The 24,023-nt window shown below is 40.4% G+C and overlaps 1 protein-coding gene across 1 annotated transcript; it reads right to left on the bottom strand.

The window, feature by feature from the left end:
• Positions 1-235: 235 nt before the first annotated feature.
• Positions 236-24,015, bottom strand: LOC124615877 (probable U3 small nucleolar RNA-associated protein 11). The gene is made up of 2 exons (XM_047144043.1): positions 23,907-24,015; positions 236-1,093 (listed from the first exon to the last, which is right to left on the bottom strand). The coding sequence occupies exon 2, from the start codon at positions 1,077-1,079 to the stop codon at positions 318-320; it is 762 nt and encodes a 253-aa protein (XP_046999999.1). The 5' UTR covers positions 1,080-1,093; positions 23,907-24,015; the 3' UTR covers positions 236-317.
• Positions 24,016-24,023: the final 8 nt, after the last annotated feature.

Below are 24,023 nucleotides of genomic sequence, written 5' to 3'. Positions count from 1 at the left end.
ATGTATTAAATTTAAACTTGGAGAGATGCTGTATCCACTGATATGCATGTCAGTTTTCTGTATGTCTTTTAGTTTTATGCAGCCATCTTCTGAAGTTCTGGAGGTACAGAAAACACACTAGCACCCACTGTAGGGTCACAACACATGCCAGATACACAACACTTGCTACAGTTCTCAAAGCAACTGCATGTCTTTCATTGCAATAAACAGTGACCAGAAAGTAACAGATGGCTACTCATTTGTAAAAAATACTTTATTTATTACACAATCATACACAAGTACATAATAAATGCATTTTTTAATTTACAAAATAAAAGTTATCGTTTTCGTTCAAATTTCCATTCGTAGACAGGTGCAGAATCTTGAGACCCAGGTTTGATTTTCTTTGGACGTTCCTCCTTTTTGTTTTGAAGATGACGTTCAATTTCGAGCTTCTGTTGTACAACTGCGAGTTCCTTCTCACGCTGAATTCTCTTGCTCAATTCTTTGTATGCCTGAGTCCGCTGGAGAACAGCTTTCTCCAAAATATTTTCATCTACTTCTGGCAACAATGTATTCTTCAAAACTGACAGTCTAGGTCGGTTTGTTCGCCGACCGAGCAAGGATGGGTGTGTGTCTAACCTAGCGGCAACATCAAATTTTTTGGCCTCTTCTTCTGTATCGACAAAGAATATGTGTGTATTTTCCGTTTGATCTGCTACATCGATCAAGTGAAGTTGTGACTGAAGTTTATCTATCTTCTTTGACTCCATTGTTCGTTTTGTGGTAACGTACCTTAAATCCTGCGTTTGCATCAATTTGATCTGCTCGGGTGTATGTTCATCTGGTTTATCAACTTCGTGATGCTCACCATCCATAACACGAGAATTGATCATATGAAAATAAAACTCATCTGGATTTCTATCTAGAGCACGTTTTTTCAATATTTTGAGTGTCTTTTTCTTTTTCCCATAATTTTTTGCTCTCTCTTTATAATCTTTCTTTTTCTCTAGGATTCCCAGGTGTGCTCTGGTTTCTGGTTGTGATCTTTCTCGGTGTGTTTTCTGGTTTGCCTTTGAAGTCTTCTTCCACGAGGACATCACGAAAAATTAACCTAGGAGAGGAAAATATACAAATTTAAGTTTAGTACTGCGTACATAGTTACACAAATAGTATGGATGTTACTGAATTAAAAATAAAGAAGTGGGAGACTGACAGCAACTCAAGACATAAGTTGGTCATCAGCCAAATTTTCAGCAATACAATAGAACTTCAAATCGAGTTAGAGCTCTATATGTAATCCATGGCAGAACAACTAACTCTTATTGGGACTACACAGTATATAATTAAAAGTAACTGATTATTAAGTAGGACTTGCTGTTATTTAGCTAACAAGCATCAAGACAGACGACCATGATCATCTTGGGAAAAACCATCACAGTATATGAAATAACCACTTCTTCTTTCAGGTATGTGTCACTTCAAAGAATATGCAGAGATGTCACTTTCTCAATTTACCGCCAAAGTGGTGCCTAAATTAACTGGTGCAACAAGTTGGTGTAAATAATGCTGCATGGATGAGGGATAAGGGAACAGGGTCCAAATGCATATCAAAGATCAATTCAAAAACTACTACCTTTAACATTTCCAAATACAATAATTAACACATCGATCTTGTGAAGGCAAAAGATAAGGGCCATGAAAATAAATAAGATGATCGATAGGTCAGTGGTAATCTTTTGAGTCCAAGGATACACTGAGAAATTTGTCACTAACTTATTTGTGATGCATGCAATAAAAATAGAACTGTTTTGTTTATTAGAAAGTTCAATGTGTTGTAGACAAAATAATGCTTAATTAAAATTATTTAATGTAGAATAGATGGATATAAATGTTTGCCCTGATTAACCACCTTGCACAGTTGGTTGTCTGGATAATTCAGAATGCCATCAGCAGTTTAGCATCTATCTTTTTTTTTTCACCGAGTCACTGAATTCCAACCTGTGCAACAGATGGCTGAAACCAGAAACAGGCACTTTGGCTGATTCTCGCTCAGTTTGAGTTCTTGCAGTAGCACTGCTGAATCCTTTTACAAAAACAACTCATGTCATCAATAAGGTCTTATGTGAGATTGGTAAAGAAAGAGCAGCAGAATTCTGGGTGTGTAGAGAGGTTTACTGAGAGACATGAACCAAAGATACCTTAAGTACTATCTTCTACTGTCAACACTGTCTCCTCTTACAAGAAGAACAAGAACTAGATCTACCACCATTTGTTCATTTGATTGAATGATGTGAGCTGTAGGTCTAGGGACCTCGTATATGGGAGGCAGGAACCAGCAAAGACTCAAGAGTGTACACCATACCTGTAACCAACAAGTTCAAGTTGCTGTCTCTCAATGAAACTGAGCCAGTTACACACACTCAATCTGTTGGGAAGGTTGCAATGGCTATGTCAGGGAAGCAGATGCAATCTGTTAATCATTATCAGTTAGAACATACAGTGAATAATTGTACTCTTGAGGAAAACGGCAGCAAGGAATAGGAAGGAGCGCCTTGTGTGCTAAGTGTGTGTCATTCATCATGTTGAAGTTGTTCTGGCAGGTACTGAGAACAGGATGCAACCAAGTGAAGATTGTTGCAGATGTTGCAACCAACAATGCCTTTTATCTGGCCTTGGAGGTCATACCTAAATCACTGCAGCAAGTGGCACAGAAGGTTGAGATGAAAAGCCTAGCCTACAGTATTCCAACAAAGTAGCATTGTCCCTGTAACTAATTGTGCCCTCTGGTTTAGAGTCAAGTGGCACACTTCAATCACAGCCTTTGAAGGTTCCATGACAAACTAGGTTGAGACTTCAAAGACTTATGCCACAGCTTTGAAAATGTAGGATCCCTCTAAATGTGTCAGATGTGTACTACACACTGGAAGCTGCTACTCAGGTAGCCCACTGTATGTGCAGATGCACATGAGAGGTAGTCAGATTAGATGACTCCATCAAACAGAGATAGTGATAGTTGCAAAAGATGCCAAAGTATTAGTAATTCACAAAAAGTGCCAGAGTTAGAAATACTCCAACAACACAGCGAAGCTCACAAAAAACTAGGAACAGAAATCAGGCAAAAATTTGAAATTCATAGTGCAATGATGGTTTTAGGGCAAATCCGTGTGTGTGTTGATAGAATAGGCTAATAGAAACGGGAGTTGCATTTTTCGCAACAGACAAGAAACTCAGCTTCACGGACATGGAAACTGACGTTGCATGCCATATTGTTAGGACAAGTTGGAAGGGATCAGTCATCAAAAACTTAAAATTGTATCCTTCTATAGATACCCTAACTCACTCCCAGATATAACAAAAAATCCAACCATGATTATTACCAAAAAACACTGATCATGTAAAAACCAATTTGCACTTTCCTCACGGCATACTGAAAGCCATGATATTCAGGTTCGTAAAGTATTTCTTAACTTTCAAAAAGCACTGAGGATTTGACTGAGAATTTCTTTGTAGGGGAGTTAAAAGTATTACGGTGGATGGATAGTCACTGATAGATGTCCAAGTAAGTTCACACATTTTAAATGTGAACATTTTTAGGTTAGGCTTTACCGTGACTGTTACTGACATTAACTGAAGCAACTAGTTCACTGTTACCAGTCACCGTTTTATTTATCTCCACGACGCGTTTTGAAGGTTTAAACCTCCATCATCGGGTGGATTTACATTAGTTAGTATTACATATGTGTGTGTGTGAAGACACTATTTCAGAATATGGTTTAGGATTACTTTTGACAAAAAAATTAAACTGATATTTAATCGTAAACATTAAGTAAAAAAACTGGGGTACCTCCAGTGGTCACAGGTTCCTTTTGCTGTCGTAACACATCACATGTATACTGCCAGATTTGTAAACAAATATGGCATCTGGAATCAGCTGGGTGCAAGGTTCGTATAGCAGAAGGGAAGACATAATTGCAAAGTGCAAAGAATATACATCATAACAACATTATTACAGAATAATTGTTTAAAGCATTTGGAGGTGTTTGTTTTGAGGTGTCGAATATATGTGTGTGTACTTCAGGTGGTATATAAATCCAATTTTGACAAGTTAAAACAGCTAAACATTCGTACTCGTTTATACAATCAGGTGAAATGTTAAAATGGCTTAAACTTCATACTTGTTAATAACAATCAGCTGAAATGTTACAGACTTGAATTACAATGATCGTATTGGCTACAGCAGTAAAATCATACATAGATGACACTCTTTCATTGGGATTAATAAACAGATGCGAGGGGCTGGAGGCAGAAGGAGAGGAAGAGAGAGAGAAAGTGTGTGTGTGTGTGTGTGTGTGTGTGTGTGTGTGTGTGTGTGTGAGAGAGAGAGAGAGAGAGTGAGAGAGAGAGTGGACAAAGTTACCCCACAACATCGGCACACAAAACCCACTTCATCACACAGGTGTGTACAAAATGTGTTCGAGGAACACATGGCAGCACTAAAAAACAAAAAATACCACACATTGGCAATAGCTACCCACCTGTATGAAACAAAACACCATGTTAACAACACAAGTATTAGCATCCTACACATCCAACCAAAAGGCAGAAAACTAGACATCCCTGAAACACTCCAAATATACAAACACCAAATGAAACAACCAGAATCCATCTTAAATGACAAAAATGACAATATTTACAATAGTATCATCTCTGTTTTCAGCAACTGCTTACACTCTTAAAAATGCACACACACACACACACACACACACACACACACACACACACACGTGCGTGCGCGTGCACACATCTTAATATTTACCATAAATTTTGACAGCCGCCAAGAGTACAAGAGATTGACCTCATTCACAGGTAATTCACCACACCAACAGCTTGTACCCCTTGTCAGCTTAAAACTATATGTACATCAACTACTGGCACAAATGTATATCTATCTGCATATTTTATAGCAAACCAATGTATTACCCCAACCTTTAGGCAGATAATATATGCAACATGTAATCTTAAGACTCCTTGCCATGTAAATGTTTGCTCTCATATAATCACTCACTCTCTCTCTCTCTCTCTCTCTCTCTCCCCCCCCTCCCCTCTCTCTCTCTCTCTCTCTCTCTCTCTCTCTCTCTCTCTCTCTCTCTCTCTCACACACACACACACACACACACACACACACACACTTTCTCTCTCTCTTCCTCTCCTTCTGCCTCCAGCCCCTCACATCTGTTTATTAATCCCAATGAAAGAGTGTCATCTATGTATGATTTTACTGCTGTAGCCAATATGATCATTGTAATTCAAGTCTGTAACATTTCACCTAATTGTTATTAACAAGTATGAAGTTTAAGCCATTTTAACATTTCACCTGATTGTATAAACGAGTACGAATGTTTAGCTGTTTTAACTTGTAAAAATTGGATTTATATACCACCTGAAGTACACACACATATATTCGACACCTCAAAACAAACACCTCCAAATGCTTTAAACAATTATTCTGTAATAATGTTGTTACGATGTATATTCTTTGCACTTTGTGATTACGTCTTCTCTTCTGCTATACGAACCTTGCACCCAGCTGATTCCAGATGCCATATTTGTTTACAAATGTGGCAGTATACATGTGATGTGTTACGACAGCAAAAGGAACCTGTGACCACTGGAGGTACCCTAGTTTTCTTATTTAATGTTTACCATTAGATATCAGTTTAATTTTTTTGTCAAAAGTAATCCTAAACCATATTCTGAAATAGTGTCTTGTTTCTCCACTAGGCAGTGCCACAAGTTCCTCCAAAATCGTAACACAACACACACACACACACACACACACACATATATATATATATGTAATACTAACTAATGTAAATCCACCCGATGATGGAGGTTTAAACCTTCGAAACGCGTCATGGAAATAAATAAAACGGTGACTGGTAGCAGTGAACTAGTTGTTTCATTTAATTAAAGTTCACACATGCTTCATGGAAATGTGTTGAGACTCTTCATGTTCATGCCATGTATAAATGTGTGGGCAGGCAATATTAGGGATGACTTAAACTGCTGATGTTTATAATGGAGTACTGTAAGAATACTGCAAAAATATTTACTCAGATCTTTATAAGATTTCAAAGTTATGCAAAGATTAGTAACTCGCTCTAGACATTAAAAAACAAGTTTGTGCACATCACAAATTGCAGTACCTTTTGACTATGACAGGATTGAGTCGGTCTCCCCATGCCCAATCCCTTGTCCATGTTGAGGGAGACAGACAACGGCACAAAGCAGGGGACTACCTGTAGGGACGAAGTACAGTGTGGTCCAAGTGTGTCCCGAGACTGCTACAGTAGCTGTGCAGGTCCTAGAGGAACATTGGCTTCCAATAGGGCCCAGCAAGCCAGTAGTGGATAATCCCTTTGCTTTCAACAACCAAACAAGCCTCTGATCAAAACCAATACTAAAGATGACAAAGCTTACGAACAGATCTGTCGGGTATGACATTGATGAGAGAGATATTTGTTTGATGAAAAATGCAAGAAAAGGGGCTATTAATGTTGTATCTTAAGAGAAGGATGCAAGAATCCAGGAAATCACGTGGATAATGACAAGAGGTACATATCTTTAATGGGACTAAGTGAAGTAAGAAAGAAAGAGAATGGTAATAAAATGCTGGAAAAAGAATGTAACACATTCATAAGCAACTGGAAGTTGCCCTAACTAATAACTGTCAAATGACTGGCAGCTGCAGCAAGCCATCATGTTGGAAGAACCCGAGAGCTGTGTACCTGTGGCAGTGGTACCAAAGGCACCTCAAGTATTATCCGCTCCTTTGCAGAAAGTGCAGGATCTGTCACTACTCATCCAGTTCACTGCGAGTGGCATTTCAATGGTAGATCTATGCATCCTGTACAGGGTGGACAGGGACCAGAGAGGACTCAGGGTGTTGTACCGATCCCCCTAGCTTACAAATCTGAGGTGTTGTCTTTCACTGAATCTGAGCCAGTGGGACTCACACTTCACCTGTTTTGGGGAAACCTGTTTTATTCAGTGTTAAGAGGAGGCTAACACAAAAGGTTAGGAGTCTCTTAACCATTGGCAGTTCAAATGTATGGCGAATGATGGTACCCCTTTGGAAAATGGCAGCAAGGGACAAGAAAGGACACCACATGCACTCAGTCTGTATGCCTGGGGGCCTCATTCAAGATGTTGAAGTGTCTGTTCTGGAAGCTATTGAGGGAGCATGGTGCACTCAACTGCAGACTGTGGCACACATTGGAATAAATGATGTCCGTTGTCTGAGTTCCGAGGTCATACTTTTGTCATTTCTGCGACTGGCAGAGAAGGTTGAGAGGACCAGCATTGTGCATGCAGTTCAACAAAGCTCACAATTTGCAGCATTGTCTCCAGAACTGATTTTGGCCCTTTGATTCTGAGTGGATTTTTTTTTTTTACGGGTGCTGGCAAGATCATCAGCACTCTTACACTTAGCAAAACAAACGAATGTGAAGATCAACTAAAATTGTTGTACACACATGCACTCAAAATGACCACACAGTCACTCTATCTCACACGCACTAAAACCAATTAAGAGGGAAATTAGCTATACATGAAATTAAAACACAGAAAAAACAAAGCACAGAAGAGCCAAAAGAAAAACAAAAAACAGGGAAATGTGACTGGCTGACCTCTTACAAAAAAATTTGGATGAGCCAGTCACCCTGTTGATACATTAAAAACATCTTCCTAAAATCTTGTTAAAAATGTTGGACAACACACAAAAGTTTAAAAACTTAACCACATTCGCTGGAATGTTGCTTAAAATAAGAGGGCAGATGCAAGCCAATAACATGTGGCGCACAGTGATCTGCTTGCCACAAGCGCCACACATTGGAGTGCTCTCTTGCCGGAGTAAGAACCCATGTGTCTTGGGGCTGTGGCCTATGCGAAAATGAGTAAGGACCTCGTCCCATCGACGTGGCTGGTAGTACACCATGGCCGAGTTGGGGGATTTACAGGCTTGTTGTAGGTCACTTCCAGCCACTCGCCTTCCCATCGACGTATGACTTTGTACCTCAACAGCGAGGTGGTAGCATGCAGGGGGATGGCACACTAAAATACCTGAGGATCATGATATGCCTCCTTGGCTGCTCGATCTGCCCTTTCACTCCCCGCAATTCCCATTTGCCCAAATACCCAGCAGAAAGTCACCTCCTTTCCAAGTTGTCATAGTTGGAGGAGGACGTCCTGGATATTCTGGATGACTTTCTCTGCTGGGTACAAATGCTGGAGAGAGGAAAGAGCTCTCAGAGTATCTGAACAGACAAGAAATTTAGGTAGCACTCGAAGAATGTCTGATCTGCTCCAGTGCCCACAAGATTGCATATAATTCTGCGCTGAAGACTGTAAATTCTTGAGGCAGTCAGACCTTCAGGACATGATCTGGGAAAATGGCAGAGCAACCAACGGAGTCCCCATGCTTAGACCCATCCATAAAGACAGCTACATAGTTGTGGTGCTCATATGAAATGTCTGAAAATATCAGAATTAAAAACAGATGCAGGAGTGCAATCTCTCCTGTACTGCACTAAGTCTAAAATGATGCTGCGCCTATGCAGTAACATGGGTGGCAGACAGTTAAAACCCTGGATTTTGGGTTGTACTTGGTCCACACCAGGTGACCCCAGCACACACTGCACCGGATACCGAATGGCACTGTGGCTCATGGATGGCTGGAGGAAAGGCAAGCAACAGTATAGTATGTGGGTGAAGTCAGTGCTGCAAGGAACTTACATGCCTGATGCACCATGAGGAGCTGCTGCTGGATGGTGACTGGCAGTTTCCCAGCCTCACCACAGAGACTGGGTATGGGACTGGTTCTACAAGCACCCATGGCCATCTGAATCCCGTCATGGTGGACAGCGTCAATCTTCAAATACGAAGGTCTTGCTGATCCAAACACTGTGCACCCATCGCCCAGCTGTGAGCGCATGGAAGCCCTATAAAACTGGAGCAGACATGCCCCATCCACTCCCCAAGGCCTGCGGCTAAGGCACTTGACGATTTTCAGAGCATACATGGTTCTGGTTTTCAGGTCTCTCAGGTGTGGCAACCGCAACCACTGTGAGTAAAAAATGATGCCCAGAAACCTCAGTGAGTCTCTAAAATGTAGGATGGTGTCCCTCATATGCAACACATAGGCAAATTAAAAATATGACAAAAGCAATTAAAATGAACACACACACATATCTGCAGAAAACTGAAAGTCCATCTTTGCAGACCATTCCTCCAACCTCTGCACTGTAAGTTGCAACTGACGGCTCACTGTTGCAAAACTGGAGGAGGAACAGAAAACAGCAAGATTGTCCAAAAATAAGGGGCACTGAACGGGACTCCTTACTGCAGATTTGATATTATTAATGGCTATGTCAAAGAGCGTAACACTTAAAACACTGCCCTGAGGGACACCATTTTCCTGCTCGAAACAACCTGAGAGCGAAACACAAACTCAGGTCCTATAAAACTGCTGAGACAGAAATGACCACATGAAGATAGGGAGGTGGCCATGAAAGCCACTCTGATACAGTTGTTCGAGAATACAGTGTCTCCAAGTAGTATCATACGCCTTACTGATATCAAACAATATGCCAGTGCAGTGATGGTTGCATAGGAAAGCCTGTTGAATAGATGCCTCTATCAGAGTCAAGTTGTTGACAGTGGACTGAAATATCCGGAATCCACATTGAGAATGGCTAAGGAAGGAGTTGCCTGGTCTCTAACAACAGGACCAATGACAGTTAACCATTCACTTCAGTATCTTTCCTAAACAGCCTGTTAACGTGTTACTCCAATAACGACTGGAACATGTTTAGCCCTTTCCTGGTTTGAGGCAAGGTATCAAAAGTTCCTCTCTCCCTGACTTGGGGAAGTTACCAGTCTGCAGTATGAGATTAAAGCGTTCGAGGAATACTTTTTTTGAAGCCACAGGAAAATGTCAAAGCAAGCAGTACCAGATATGGTCGAGACTGGGTGCAGTATCATGAGTCTCAGACAGAGCTGCTTCCAGCTCCCACATGGACAAAGGGTGGTTGTAATTCTCAGAATTGTTGGATCTGAAGTTCAACTTTTCCCTCTCTGCAGTCACACAGTAGCAACAAAATGCCGAATCCTGGTAGGCACTGGCAGTAGTTTTTGCAAAATGCTTGGCCAGCAACTGAGCAATGTCTTCGGGCATTGTTTGGAGACAACCGTTTCACTGCTGCTGGTAAACAACTGGGTTTACCGGAAATCCCCCTAATGGCTTCCCATATTTTTGTAGAAGATGTGGAGTGCTCGATGGAGTCCAGGTACACTCTCCCTAATGATGTGTCGAGCCTTGGCTTTTGTGATTCGAAAGGCACTGAGGCTGCCTGTTGCCAGTCAGCATTTAAAATCCCTAAGAGCTGCAGGCCTTTCCCAGATTGCTGAACAGCATTCATCTGTCCGCCAAGGAACAGATCACCTCCTAAGATGACCTGAGGATTTTGGTATGGAAAGGTCATTGGCATGATGGATCACTTGTGTGATGTGGTCCACCCATACTTGGACAGTGTCATGCTGTTCAAACACAGCCAGCTGCCTGAACAGTGTTCAGATAGCCCTGCAGACCATCCATTTTGGTGGCTTCTCTGCAGGTAGTGCTCCATCCAGTAGGTGAATGCGGAGTGGGAAGTAGTCAATGGATTGAAGGTTGTCGATGACCTCCCATTGAACAGTCTGCAAGGGTGGGAGAGCAGAAAGACAGGCCGATGGCTGAGATTGACGCAGTAGCAGTACAGAAATCAGTGTGAGCACCTGTGTTAAGGATTCACAGCTCATGATATGACATGAGGCTCTCCAAAACCTGATCCTGAGGACAAATAGAGGTTGAGCCCCACAAGATATGATGTGCATTGAAGTCTTCCAGGAGGAGGAAGGTCGAGCGAGTCTACTGCATCTAGCGGAGGTAATTACAGTGAAAAAACTGTAATCCACTGATAGGCAGGAATTTCGACTGCAACTGCTTGTGGGCCAGTAGCCAGGGGGAAAGTAGATGAGTGGTGCGCATTATTTACAAACACTGCAACCCCTCTCCTGGCTCTTTCTCCAGATAGATCATCCTTGCAGTATAGTGTATAGCCCTGTAGCACAGGGACATCATTATCTTTAAAATATGTTTTTGTAAACACAAGCACAAGAGGCATGGCTGTGATAGAAGTTTCAGTTCCTCCACTAAAGTCTTGAACCCATTTGAGTTCCACTGTAGTGTGGGAGCCATTTCATCAGTGTTGTTTTAATGTATCCCTGTCTTTGCACCAGGGAGATGAAGCACTTGTAGAGCAAGGGGAATGGAGAGGCTGCCTGGATCCGAGGCATTGAACTCCATGATGTCTTCCTCATCAGTCAAATGCACCATAATGACATCTGATGGTGCCTGGGACAGCTTTTGACCCATAAACTTTGGGATCCTGTCTCTTTGAGGATGTGGGGGAAAGAGGGTGTTGAGAGGCACTTTGCTTTTCATGTGCCTTCTGGATGCTCACTGCAGAACTGTTGTTGGTCTGTCTGGTTGCAGCTGCCTGGATCGCTTTGTACTTACTCTTTTTACCTTGGCATGTACACATGCAGGTGCTTGTGGTGGACACATGCAAGCTGGATGTCATCTGAGTTGAGGCATCCACCTGGGGAACAGGTTCTGCTACATGGAAGAATATGGAGTGGCAAAGACAGAAGGTTTTGTCACCTTATATTCTTTTTTGGGTTCAGCATAGGGGATCCACTTGGTTACTTTTATTTCCTGTATTTTGCATTCCTCAGCAGAAACAGGGAAGTCTCGCCTCCAGACTGAATGCCTCCCAGAGCAGTGGATGCAGATTGCCAGAGACAGGTAGTTAGTCCCAGTGTTATGGGCTGCTTTTCTGCACTTCCCACAGGTCACTTAGCCTCCACAACTCATGGTTGTATGGCATTTATAGCACCACATTGGGTTTGATATGTACGGCCGACACCACATTGGGTTTGATATGTATGGCCGAATTATAAGTCGAAGGAACCCTGCCATAATATGTTCAGGAAGCATTGGAGAATTGAACATGACAATGAAAGTGGAAGTCTTTTCAGTTTCTCCACTATTACTTCAGGTTCGATGCTCTACATCGACTATCCCCTGTGATGCCCATTCTTGTTTCAGCTCTGCTATGTCCATATCTTGTGTTGAGAGAGTTGTACATCTCAACAATGACGTCATATTCACCCTGTTTGTGAGAGTTCTTGAGAAGTCCCACCTGCTTTGATCTCTTAGTTTTGACCAATAAGGAGCCACTACGCAGTCATTTTATAGATTCTAAAGTGCCAGCTAGCCCTTCCAAACCCTTGTGGATATAGATGGGAGACACTTTTTCAAATGCCCCTTCCTCCTCTTCATCACAAGAAAGATTATTATTGATAACTCCGTGAGCCTTATTACCTATGTCCAAATTATTCTTACTGTCAGAGGGACTAGCCCCTCTCGTTCTCTTGGATGAATGTGTGTGAATACTCCCATGTGGTACACCCTTCACACTGGGAGGGGAAGAAGATGATTTTGAGGATTCCATATCTGTCCCATGAGCAGCTACAGGAATAAGGGTCCACTCAGACAGAGTCCCGCATGCCTGAATAAGTCTTTTACAACTGAGATGTAGTAGGTTCCCCAAAGGTTGTCTGCAAACAATCCAGGCGGTCAAGCCAAGATCCCCGTTCCCAGACACACACAATGTTCCATCGCCGTACCACACAGTGGTTGCTGAAGCATGCCCAGAGCTTAAGGTGACACTGGACTGGCGGCACTTACCAGCCCTAGCTCAGGAACGCTGGGGTCGCCAAGCCCATGAGGGGTGAATCAAGTGGATCCACTGAACCAGATACTTCAAAGGTTCTGTGATAAACTAGGCTGTGAATTCCTGGACTTGTGCCATATGATTAAGAACTGTAGGATCCCCTTAAATGGGTCATGTGTGCACTACACATCAGAGGCTGTTACTCCAGTAGCTGACTGTGTGTGCACACAGGTTTTTTTTTTAGATTAGCAACTCTAAATCCAATCGAAATAATGATAGCTGTAGGAAACCCAGAATTATGAGTGTAAAATCAAAAGAAATGCCTTCCACAAGTGACAGTATTAAAATCCTAATGGTTAACTGCCAAAGCATTCGCAACAAAGAGGCAGAGTTCAAAGCACGCCTACAAATCAGTGAAGTTCACATAACTTTAGGTACAAAAAGCTGGTTGAAAACTGAAATTGATACCAGTGAAATTTTAGGGGGAAATTTAAGTGTATATTGAAAGGATAAGCAAATGGAAAATGGAAGTAGTGTATTTGTCACAGTAGACAAGAAACTCAAATCCACTGAGATAGAAACTGAAGCTGCATGTGAAACTGTTTGGGAAAGACTCAGTATCAGGGGTGATCTCCTGAAGTAACTGAAAACTTTTGAGAAAACCTCAGTTAACTTGTACATAAGTCTCCATCAGACTGTAATTGTTGGTGGAGACTAATCATCCAGCAATCAACTGGCAAAATTTTGTTGGTGGTGGGCATGATAGGACATCCTGTGAAACATTAATAAATGCCTTTTTGAAACTACCCAGAAGAGATAGTTCGGAACCTCACTCACTATGGAAATATACTGGACCTAATGGCAAAAAATACACCTGACCTCTTTGAGGATGTCCACATCAAAACTGGCATCACTGATCATGATGTACCGAGAGAGGTGGCTCAATGGTTAGGGCACTGGACTCTGATTCTGGAGAACCACAGTTCAAACCCTTGTCCGGCCATCTCAATTTATGTTTTCCACGATTTCCCTAAATTGCTTAAGGAAAGTGCTAGGATGAATCCTTTTAAAGGGTATGACAGCTTTCCTTCTTCATCCTTTCCTAAACTGAGCTTACGCTCCATCTCTAATGACCTTGTTGTTAACAGGACATTAAAAACTAACCTCCATCTCGTGTGATCACACACATTTGTGGCAACAATGATCACCAAAGCACAAAGGACAATTACAACAAGCAGAAAGACATGTATGTTCAGTAAAGTAGATACAAAATCAGCAGTGTCATATCTCAATGAGGAACTTTGAACTTTCAGCACAGGGCAGGAGCATGTAGATGAACTATGGCTCAAGTTTAAAAGAATGGTTGACCACATACTGAATAGACATGTACCCAGTAACAGTTCATAATAGGAAGGACCCGCCATGATATAGAGTCATTGTAAATAAACTTCTAAAGAAATGGAGACTACAGCATAACAGGTGTGAAACAAAGCATAGGACTACAGACAGAGAGATGCTGAATGAAACACATTTGGCTGTCAAGAGAGCAATGCCTTGTGCCTTCAATGACTATCATAGCAGAATATTGCCAAATGATATTTCACACAACCCAAATAAATTCAAGTGTATGTAAAGGCTGTTTGTGGTGCCAAAGTTAGTGTCCAGTCCTTAATGAATGAAACATGAACAGAAACTGAGGGTAACAAAGCAAATGCTGAAATGCTTAACTATGTTTTCAAATGTTTCTTTACAAAGGAAAACCCAGAGGAATTGCCTCAGTTTAATTCTTGTACCACTGAAAAGATGAGTGAAATAAGTATCAGTGTCAGTGGTGTTGAAAAGGAGCTGATATCATTAAAACTGAACAAAGCTCCAGGACCCAATGGCATCCCTATCAGATTTTATACTGAATTTGGGGCTGAGTTAGCTCCTCTTCTAAGTATAATCTATCACTGATCCCTGAGCAGAAAACCATGTGCAGTACTTGGAATGAAGCACAGGTCACACCCATCTACAAGAAGGGTAGTAGCTGTCATCCATAAAACTACCATCCAATATCCTCGACATGGATTTGTTGCAGAATCTTAGAACATATTCTGAGCTCAAACATAATGAGGCATCTCAAAGAGAATGCTGGTTAGCGTGGATTTGGAAAATACTGATCACCCGAAACTCAACTTGCTCTTTTGTCACAGGACATATTGAAAGCTTTAGATTGAGGCAGGCAGGCAAGTAGATGCAGTATTTCTTGATTTCTGAAAAGCATTGGACTTGGTACCACACCTATGCATATTGTCCACAGTACGATCATATGTGACTGGATTGAGGACTTTTCAATAGGGACGACTCAGTATTTTGTTATCCTGGATGGAGAGTCATCATCAGATGCAGAAGTAACTTAAGGTGTGCCCCAGGAAAGTGTAATGGGACTGTTGCTGTTCATGCTGTGTATTAATGACCTTGCAGACAATATTAATAGTACCCTTAGACTTTCTGCAGATGATGCAGTTACCTGTAATGAAGTAGTGACTGAAAGAAGCTGCATAAACCTTCAGTCAGATCTGGATAAGTGGTGCAAAGATTGGCAACTTGCTCAAAAAACATAGTTTTATCCTATGACCATAATACCACAGAGTCACTGTTGAAGTATGTCATCTCATACAAATACCCAAATGTAACACTTTGTAAGGATGTGAAATAGAATTATCACATAGGCTCAGTAGTGTGTATAGCAGGTGGTAGACTTTGGTTTATTGGTAGAATATTGGGGAAGTGCAATCCGTCTACAAAGGAACTTGCTAACAAATCAATTGTGCTACCATTTCTAGAATTGTGTGTGTGTGTGTGTGGGGGGGAGGGGGGGGGGGGCGCAAATACCAAATAGGACTCATGGGGGATATTGAATGTATACAGAGAAGGGCAGCATAAGTGGTTACCATATAGGTTTGTTTGATCCATGGGAAAGTGTCACAAGAATCTTGAAGATAGGTGTTGGCAAACTCTACGAAGTTTCAAGAACCGACTTTAAATGATTACTCTAGGAATATACTACAACCCCCCACGTATCACTCACATAGGGATTGTGAAGATGAGATTGGAGTAATTACAGCATGCATAGAGGCATTGAAACAATAGTTCTTCTCGTGCTCCGTACATAAATGGAATGGGAAGAAACCCTACTAACAGGTACAATGGAGCATACCCTTTGCCATGCACTTCATGGTGGTTTGCAGAGTGCAGATGTAGATGTAAATGCAGAAGGTGTGGTGGTCAGGAAGGGCCAAAAGAAGAATTGGTACCACAATCATAGTAGCCAAAGAACTGGTGAACAAGAACGTGGAAAACATGTGACACAATATTTAACTTAAGATTATGATGGAAAGAAATATTCTTGCTGTAGTCCAGGTTTATGTTCCTCAAAACAGATTACAAGAAAAAGATTTTTGATAAACTGGAGGATGCTGTAACATTTAACAAGACTTCGATGTTAGAGGATGGAATGATAAAAGCAGTCATATGAAGCCACTGAGATGATCACAAGAGAGACGAAGGGGAGGTATTACTACACACATGTTTGAAAAATAAATGAATAATTGGTAATGGATGGTATAAGAAAAAAGGTAACCACAAGTTCACCATACAGCGTTGGAATTTGCAACAGAAATCCAGGATAAAAACTTTATTGTAACTGAAGAAATCAGAAGATGTCTGACAGAAGTGAAAGTGATACCAAGCATTAATTTCAATGGGAAAAAAACAGATTATTGAAAGGGTCATTGAAGAAACTCTGAAAGGGTACATACAGGGTAAAAAGACAGGCAAAATTGAAGCACTGGAAGCTGGAAGGTAAATAAACCCAAGAGATATGATTAAGGCACAGCTTCACAAAGATGGGGGAAGCATGCAGAGGAAGAATGGAGGATGTTCAAACAAGAAGGCTAGAAGAGTGTTTCTGCTACATAGAGTATATAAGCAGTTATTAACATCTCACTTGGACAGTGAATTGGCATCACTTAGTTCCAGAAAGATGGATGTAGAGGAATTATGGGCAAAGTTTAAGCAGACTGTAAATTGTGGTCTGGAGATGGAAAAGATCCACCATGGTTTAGCAACCAAATTTGGTGGATGCTGAGGAAGCATATGCTGTTGCACTCTTGGTTCAAAATGGAATGCGTAAATGACAACAAGCGAAGGTTAGTAGAGATTTGTGCTTATGTGAAAAAAATCTATGCATGAAGCAAACAACTACGACTGTCACAGCTTAGAAAACAAACTGACTGAGAACCCGAGAAAATTCTGGTTGTACATAAAATAGCTAAGCAGGACTAAGGCTTTCATTCAGTCCCTTGTTGATTGGTATGGTGTGGCAGCTGAAGATAGCAAAACAAAAGCTGAAATTTTAAATTTCATGTTCAAGAAACTGTTCACACAGGAGAATCATACAAACATACCATCATTTGACCATCGGACAGACTCATGTTTGGGCGACATAGTAATAAGTATAGCCGGTATAGAGAAACAACTGAAAGACTTGAAAGCGAATAAATCACACGTCTGGTTGGAATCCCAGTTTGATTTAACAAAGCGTACTCTATGGCACCAGGCTTGCATTTATTGTGAATCTCTCGCCCAGCACAAAGTTCCAGGCGACAGGGAAAAAATGAAAGTGACTCCAGCATACAAGAAAGGTAAAAGAACGGACCCACAAAATTACAGGCCAATACCCATAACTTTTGTTTGGTGCAGAATCCTTGAACATATTCTCAGTTTGAATATAATAAACTTTCATGAGACTGAGACGCTTATGTTCATAAATCAGCATAGTTTTAGAAAGCATTGCTCATGTGAAACTCAGCTTGCCCTTTTCTCACGACATATTGAGACCTATGGATGAGGGGCAACAGATAGATTCTGTACTTCTAGATTTCCGGAAAGCATTTGACATGGTGGCCTGTCGCAGGCTGTTAATGAAGATACAAGCATATGGAATAAGTTCACAGATATGCGAGTGGCTCGAAGGCTTCTTAAATAATAAAACCCAGTATGTTGTCCTCAATGGTGAGTGTTCATCGGAGACAAAGGTATCATCATGAGTGCCCCACGGAAGTGCAATAGGACTGCTGTTGTTCTCTATATACATAAAAGATTTGGCAGACAGGGTGGGCAGCAATCTGCAGCTGTTTGCTGATGGTGCCGTGGTGTACAGTAAGGTGTCAAAATTGAGCAAACTTAGGAAGATATAAGATGACTTAGACGAAATTTCCAGTTGGTGTGATGCATTGCAGATAGCTGTAAATGTAGAAAAATGTAAGTTAAAGAGGATGAATATGAAGATCAAACCTGTGATGTTCGGATACGGTATTACTAGTGTCCTGCTTGACACAATCAAGTCATTTAAATATCTGGGTGTAACATTGCAAAGCAATATGAGGTGGAATGAGCATGTGAGAACTGGTAGGGAAGGCAAATGGTCGACTTCGGTTTATTGGGAGAATTTTAGGAAAGAGTAGTTCACCTGTAAAGGAGACCACATCTAGGACATTGGGATGACCTATTCTTGAGTAATGCTCAAGTGTTTGGGATCCGTACCAGGTTGGATTGAAGGAAGACATCAAAGCAATTCAGACGTGGGCTACTAGATTTGTTATTGGTAGGTTTGCACAACATGTAAGTGTCAAGGAGATGCTTTGGCAACTCGATAGGGAATCCCTGGAGGGAAGGTGACATTCTTTTTGAGAAACACTACTGAGAAGATTTATAGAAGAGACACTTGAAGTTGACTGCCGAATGATTCTACTGCCACCAACATACATTAGATGTATGGACCATGAAGATAAGATTAGGGCTAATGCAAAGGTGTACAGGCAGTTGTATTTCTCTCGCTCTGTTTGCAAGTGGAACAGGAGGGGAAATGACAAGCAGTGCTACAGGGCACCCTCACACATGCACTGTACGGTGGCTTGTGGAGTATCTATATAGATATAGATATAAAAGCCCTAATCAAGACAGCAAAACAAACATGTGGAAGGACATCATCAAAAGTCAGACACAAAGAAACTCCATGATGAAATGAAAGAACTGCTGAAGCAGTAAAGGAGAAGAATAATGCATAAAGAGAATGATTCAAAAACAGGACAGGAGATTTTGGAGACAAATGGAAATCACAAAGCAGAACAGCAAGGAAAATGATAGCATTGTCGAAGATGATGTCTTGGGAAATAGTCTAAAAAGATATATAAGAGAATTTTAGGGATGACAAGAAGACATACTGCATAGTAGGTAACATCTAACGAAGTAAAAAGAAAAGACTTCCAAAGTCATCGACAAAGTTCGAAAGCCTTGTGCAAGGAAGAAGGATTTTGAAAGTACGGAAAGAATACTTCCAAAATCTATGTGAAGAACAGAATGAAACAAATACACACAATTAAAAACAGGAAGACAAAAATGGTAACACCTTTACAGAGGAAACAGAAGAGGAGATCTGCATATGATGGGAGTAGATAAAGCTGTATTAGAAATTAAAAACAGCAAAGCTCCTGGTGTAGATGACATCACAATGAAAATGATCACAGTTGAAGGACCTTTGGAATTGTGTGGCTGTAAAGAATAATGAGGATAGTATGGATTTCAAGAAAGATGCCTCATGACCAGAAAAGGTAATTATTGTACCTATTTTTAAGAAGGGTAACAACAGACTCTGAGAACTATGGAGGAACAGCAGTACTGTGAAACTGCATGAGGCTTTATAAAAAGATAATTTTAAAGAAAATCAAGAACATGATACAAAAACAATTAAGAGAAGAACAACAACAAGAACAGCGACCTGAAAGGCCAACTATGGATGATATATTTACAGTTAAGACACTCAGGAGGGAAGAAACGGAAATTTGGGAAAGACACAGTAGTTGCATTCAGAGATATAAAAAAAAAGGCTTATGATACTGTTAGAAAGGAAGAGAGGAGGCATGGAGTGAATAGCTTGAAATTGTCGAAAGGAATGCAACTCACAATCAGAAACATGTATAACCAACGTCTGCCAAGCGTCAGCTGCACAGGATATGAAAATCATAGCATATGCAGATGATGTGGTGTCTTGGAAAGGCAATGCGCAGGAATAGGAAAGTAAAATAGAACATTGGAGTACCATGAGCCATTCTGACATTGATTGTTTTAAGTGGACATTGTGGTTACACTGGTATCTAGTGATACTGTTTATATTATGAGGATGTGGTCAGAGAAGTGCTGGTTTATTTTTGAATAAAAAGTTGTATTTGCTGAAGGTGAGTTTCAACTTATTTTTAACATCAGGTGCAAATAACATTAAAATATGCACCAAGAAAATTTGATTGTCCTGAAATGACCTTCATTATTAAGTATCAATGCTTTTGTAACATAACATCAAATATTGATGTTACACTGGCACATTTGAAAGTAGTGCTGCCAACAGAAGTAATGCTATTTGCCAAAATTCTTCGAATGAGCAGTTGTGGGGTGCCATGGGACAGTGTCCTATGTTATCCACTTGTTATTTTTAAATGATGTTTCAACATATTGATAGCATTTTTTTCTGTTTTACGAGAATCAGTATGCCTAGAAATCCAAAGAGGAAGACTGGGTCATGTAATTATCGTGTTTCACTCATGAACAATTACAGAAAGCGATTGATGAAGTGAAAAATAATGGTCTACCTGTAAGAAGAGCTGCTGAATTATATGGGGTCACCAGATCCACTTTAGATCATCATATACAGGCTGTAAAGATTGGAAAAGTGGGCAGACCTTACACAATTTGTAAAGATGATCAACATATACTTGTGTATTATATCATTTCTGCAGGAGACTCAGGTTTCCCTTTGACATCTTTAGACATTCGTCTAGTAGTGAAATCATTCCCTGACCACAAAGGAATTACTAAAAGATATTCAACAACAATTTACCAGGCAAAGATTGGTTTTTATCATTTTTATCTTGTTATAAACAAAAACGCTCACAAAGATTGTTTCCGAATGTGTGAAGATCGAGAGCTCAACTCACTCATGAGGTAGTAAATCAATATTTAGATGAATTGCAATAATCTTTTGAAGGTGTCAAGCCTCATCTTATTTTAAACTATGATGAGACCAATCTACATCTAGCCCTATACTCCGCAAACTACCGTGAGGTGCATGGAAGAGGATACATCCCATTGTACCAGTTATTATGTTCTAATCTTTTTCTCATGATCCCTGTGTGAGTGATACATAGGGGGTTGTAGTATATCCCTACAGTAACAATTTAAAGCTGGTTCAGTGAAATTTTGTTAATAGACTTTCTCGAGATAGTTTACACCTGCCTTTAAGAGTCTGCCAGTTCAGCTTCTTCAGTATCTCTATAACACTCCCTCATGGATTAAACAAACCTATGAACATTCAGGCTGCCCTTCTCTGTACATGTTCAATATCTGCTGTTATACCTATATGGTGAGGGTCTCTAACACTTGAGCAATATTCTAGGATGGGTCACACGAATGATTTGTAAGCAATCTCTTTTGTAGACTGACTGCAGTTCCTCGGTATTCTATCAATAAACTGAAGTCTAGCATCTGCTTTACCCATGTGATCATTCCATTTCTCGCATTCGGGAGGACAACGGTTAAATCCCGCGTTCGGCCATCCTTATTTAGGTTTTCCGTGATTTCCCTAAATCGCTCCAGGCAAATGCCGGGATGGTTCCTTTGAAAGGGCACAGCTGACTTCCTTCCCTAATCCGATGACCTCGCTGTCTGGTCTCCTTCCCCAAAAACCAACCAACCAACCATTCCATTTCATATCGGTACAAAGTGTTACACCCAGGTATTTGTATGAGCTGGCCGATCCCAACAGTGACTCATTGATATTATAGTGATAGGATATTATGTTTTTACATTTTGTGAAGAGCAAATTTTTACATTTCTGAACATTTAGAGCAAGTTGCCAATCTCTGCACCACTTTGAAATCTTATCAAGATCTGACTGAATATGTATGGGGCTTCTCTCAGATAGTACTTCATTACGGGTAACTGCATCATCTGCAAAATGCCTGTCTTTACTATTAACATTGTCTGCCAAGTCAGTAATATACAATACGGACAGAAAGGGCCCCTGAGCCACACCTGAAGTTACTCCTACTTCTGATGATGACTCTCCATCCAAGATAGCATGCTACATCCTCCCTAACAAAAATTCCTCAATCCAATCACAAATTTCTCTTGATTCCCCATATGACTGAACTTTTGACAATAAGCATAGGCGTGGTTCTGGGTCAAATGCTTTTCGGAAATCAAGAAACACTGCATCTACCTAGTTGCCTTAGCCCCAAACAATATTACCGATGACCCAAGAAGAAAATTAGTCATTGTCAGACTTGGCTGTCAACATCCTCAAAGAACTGTTGACTCAAATAAGTCAAGTGTTTCAGTCATGTTTTTGGGAACAGCTGGTGGGATACTGCTGCCTCCCTACGTGACATATAAAGCACAAAATTTGTTCAGCATCTGGACAGAAGGGGGACCAAAAGGAACAGTTTATAACAAAAGCAAAAGTGGTTGGTTCGCAACAGAAATTTCTGAACACTGGTTTGAAATGGTAGCTTTGCCTTATTTCAAACAATTCAGGGCTGACGCTCCAAAAATTTTAATTGAAGATGATCTAAGCAGCCATGTATCAGCAAAAGTAATATCTGAATGTCAGAACATCATCAAATATGTTTTACTTCCTTCCAACATCTCGATGTTCCCTTTTTAAGGCATTTAAAAATTTAGTGAAAAACTGTTACTGAGAACTGGAAAGAGAAAATCAGAGGGAAGATTCCAAAAGACTGGTTTCCTGAACTGCTGAACGAATGTCTTGATGAGCTTGGTGACAACTGTGAAAAGAATTTGAAATCGAGATTCAGAAGTATAGGTATTGTTCCTATAGACAGAGAACAAGTGCTCATAAAATTGCCTCGATCCAGAGCTACCAGTCTCCATGAACCAGAATGGGTTCAAAGCTTAGAAAATTTTCTTCAGCAAATCAGAAGAAATGAGACACAACCTCTGCGAAGTAAAAGGAAAAGAATGGGTGTTCCTGCAGGAAAAACTATATTACTGAGAGACTGCACTACACCTGCAGTTCCTGGGACTTCAAAGAAACATGTCAACAAAAACAAAGATAAGAAACTCGACATGAATGTGAGATGTATTCAGTTCATGACTCTGATTCAAATGGAAACATGTCCTTTCTTGAAACACCTGTAGAGGAAACAGCAGAAGAAAATGAAGAAAGCCAATTGCCATCTAAAAGTGTAAATTTTTCTCCACGCTGTGTGCCAGTAGGTGCATTTGCAGTCTTAAACTTGAATACAACAAGGACACTAAGAAGGAATATGAGAAGAAGTTTTATGCACAATTATTTTCTACTTCTAATTATCAGGTAAAGCTTCAGGTCCAGTTCTTGAGGAAATCATTAGTGACATCACTAACTGTATCATGAGGGCACTACAAGTTTAAATTTGAACTATGATCCATTTCAGTTTTTTATCAATGTAAATTTGAAATTGTGACCAATGTTTGGTATTAAAACCAAATTTTTTTTGCTTTCAAATTATTTGATTTCGAATAGCTAGAATTACCCTTCTTTGATAAAAAAAAACAGCTTTTTGTAAAATAAAATGTCAATGCCCTATGCTAACTCTTTCTGCAATGTAAAAGAGAACACCCGAATTTTCGTTTAAAAAGGCTGTCAAATGCGAAACTATATAGAAAATGTTCACAAAATATACATGTTACAAAGTCACCAGGATTTTGTGCACGTAAGTTTATAGGTATAATTGAGTTAAATTGCTGAAATCATTAGATGAAAAAAGTGTCCTATTTTACCTCGTATTATGATAAATATATAGCAGAGCGTAATTGAAGAAGCAGGTATGGAAATAAGCTTAACAAAATGTGAGGTAGAGAAAATCAAGATAAAAAATGTAAACGTAACGGAAAGAAATTATGAAAGGAACAGATCTGTCATATAACTTGGAAAGGAAACATAAAGAATGAAATTTCAGACAGCAATTGGGTCAACACTATTACGCTACTTACTCTTTGTTTACAAATATAGAAACTGGCCCACTTCAACTTCTGTCCTGGAACATGTGTTCCGTCTGTGGTGTTCTTTAGTGTTGACAAACATACAATCGGCTTGCCAAAGATAATACG

Source organism: Schistocerca americana, chromosome 5 (genome assembly GCF_021461395.2).
Source record: "Schistocerca americana isolate TAMUIC-IGC-003095 chromosome 5, iqSchAmer2.1, whole genome shotgun sequence".
NCBI classification, from domain to species: Eukaryota; Metazoa; Arthropoda; class Insecta; order Orthoptera; family Acrididae; genus Schistocerca; species Schistocerca americana.
The sequence above is the reverse complement of the archived record's forward strand: the minus strand, read 5'-3'. Positions and strand labels throughout refer to the sequence as shown.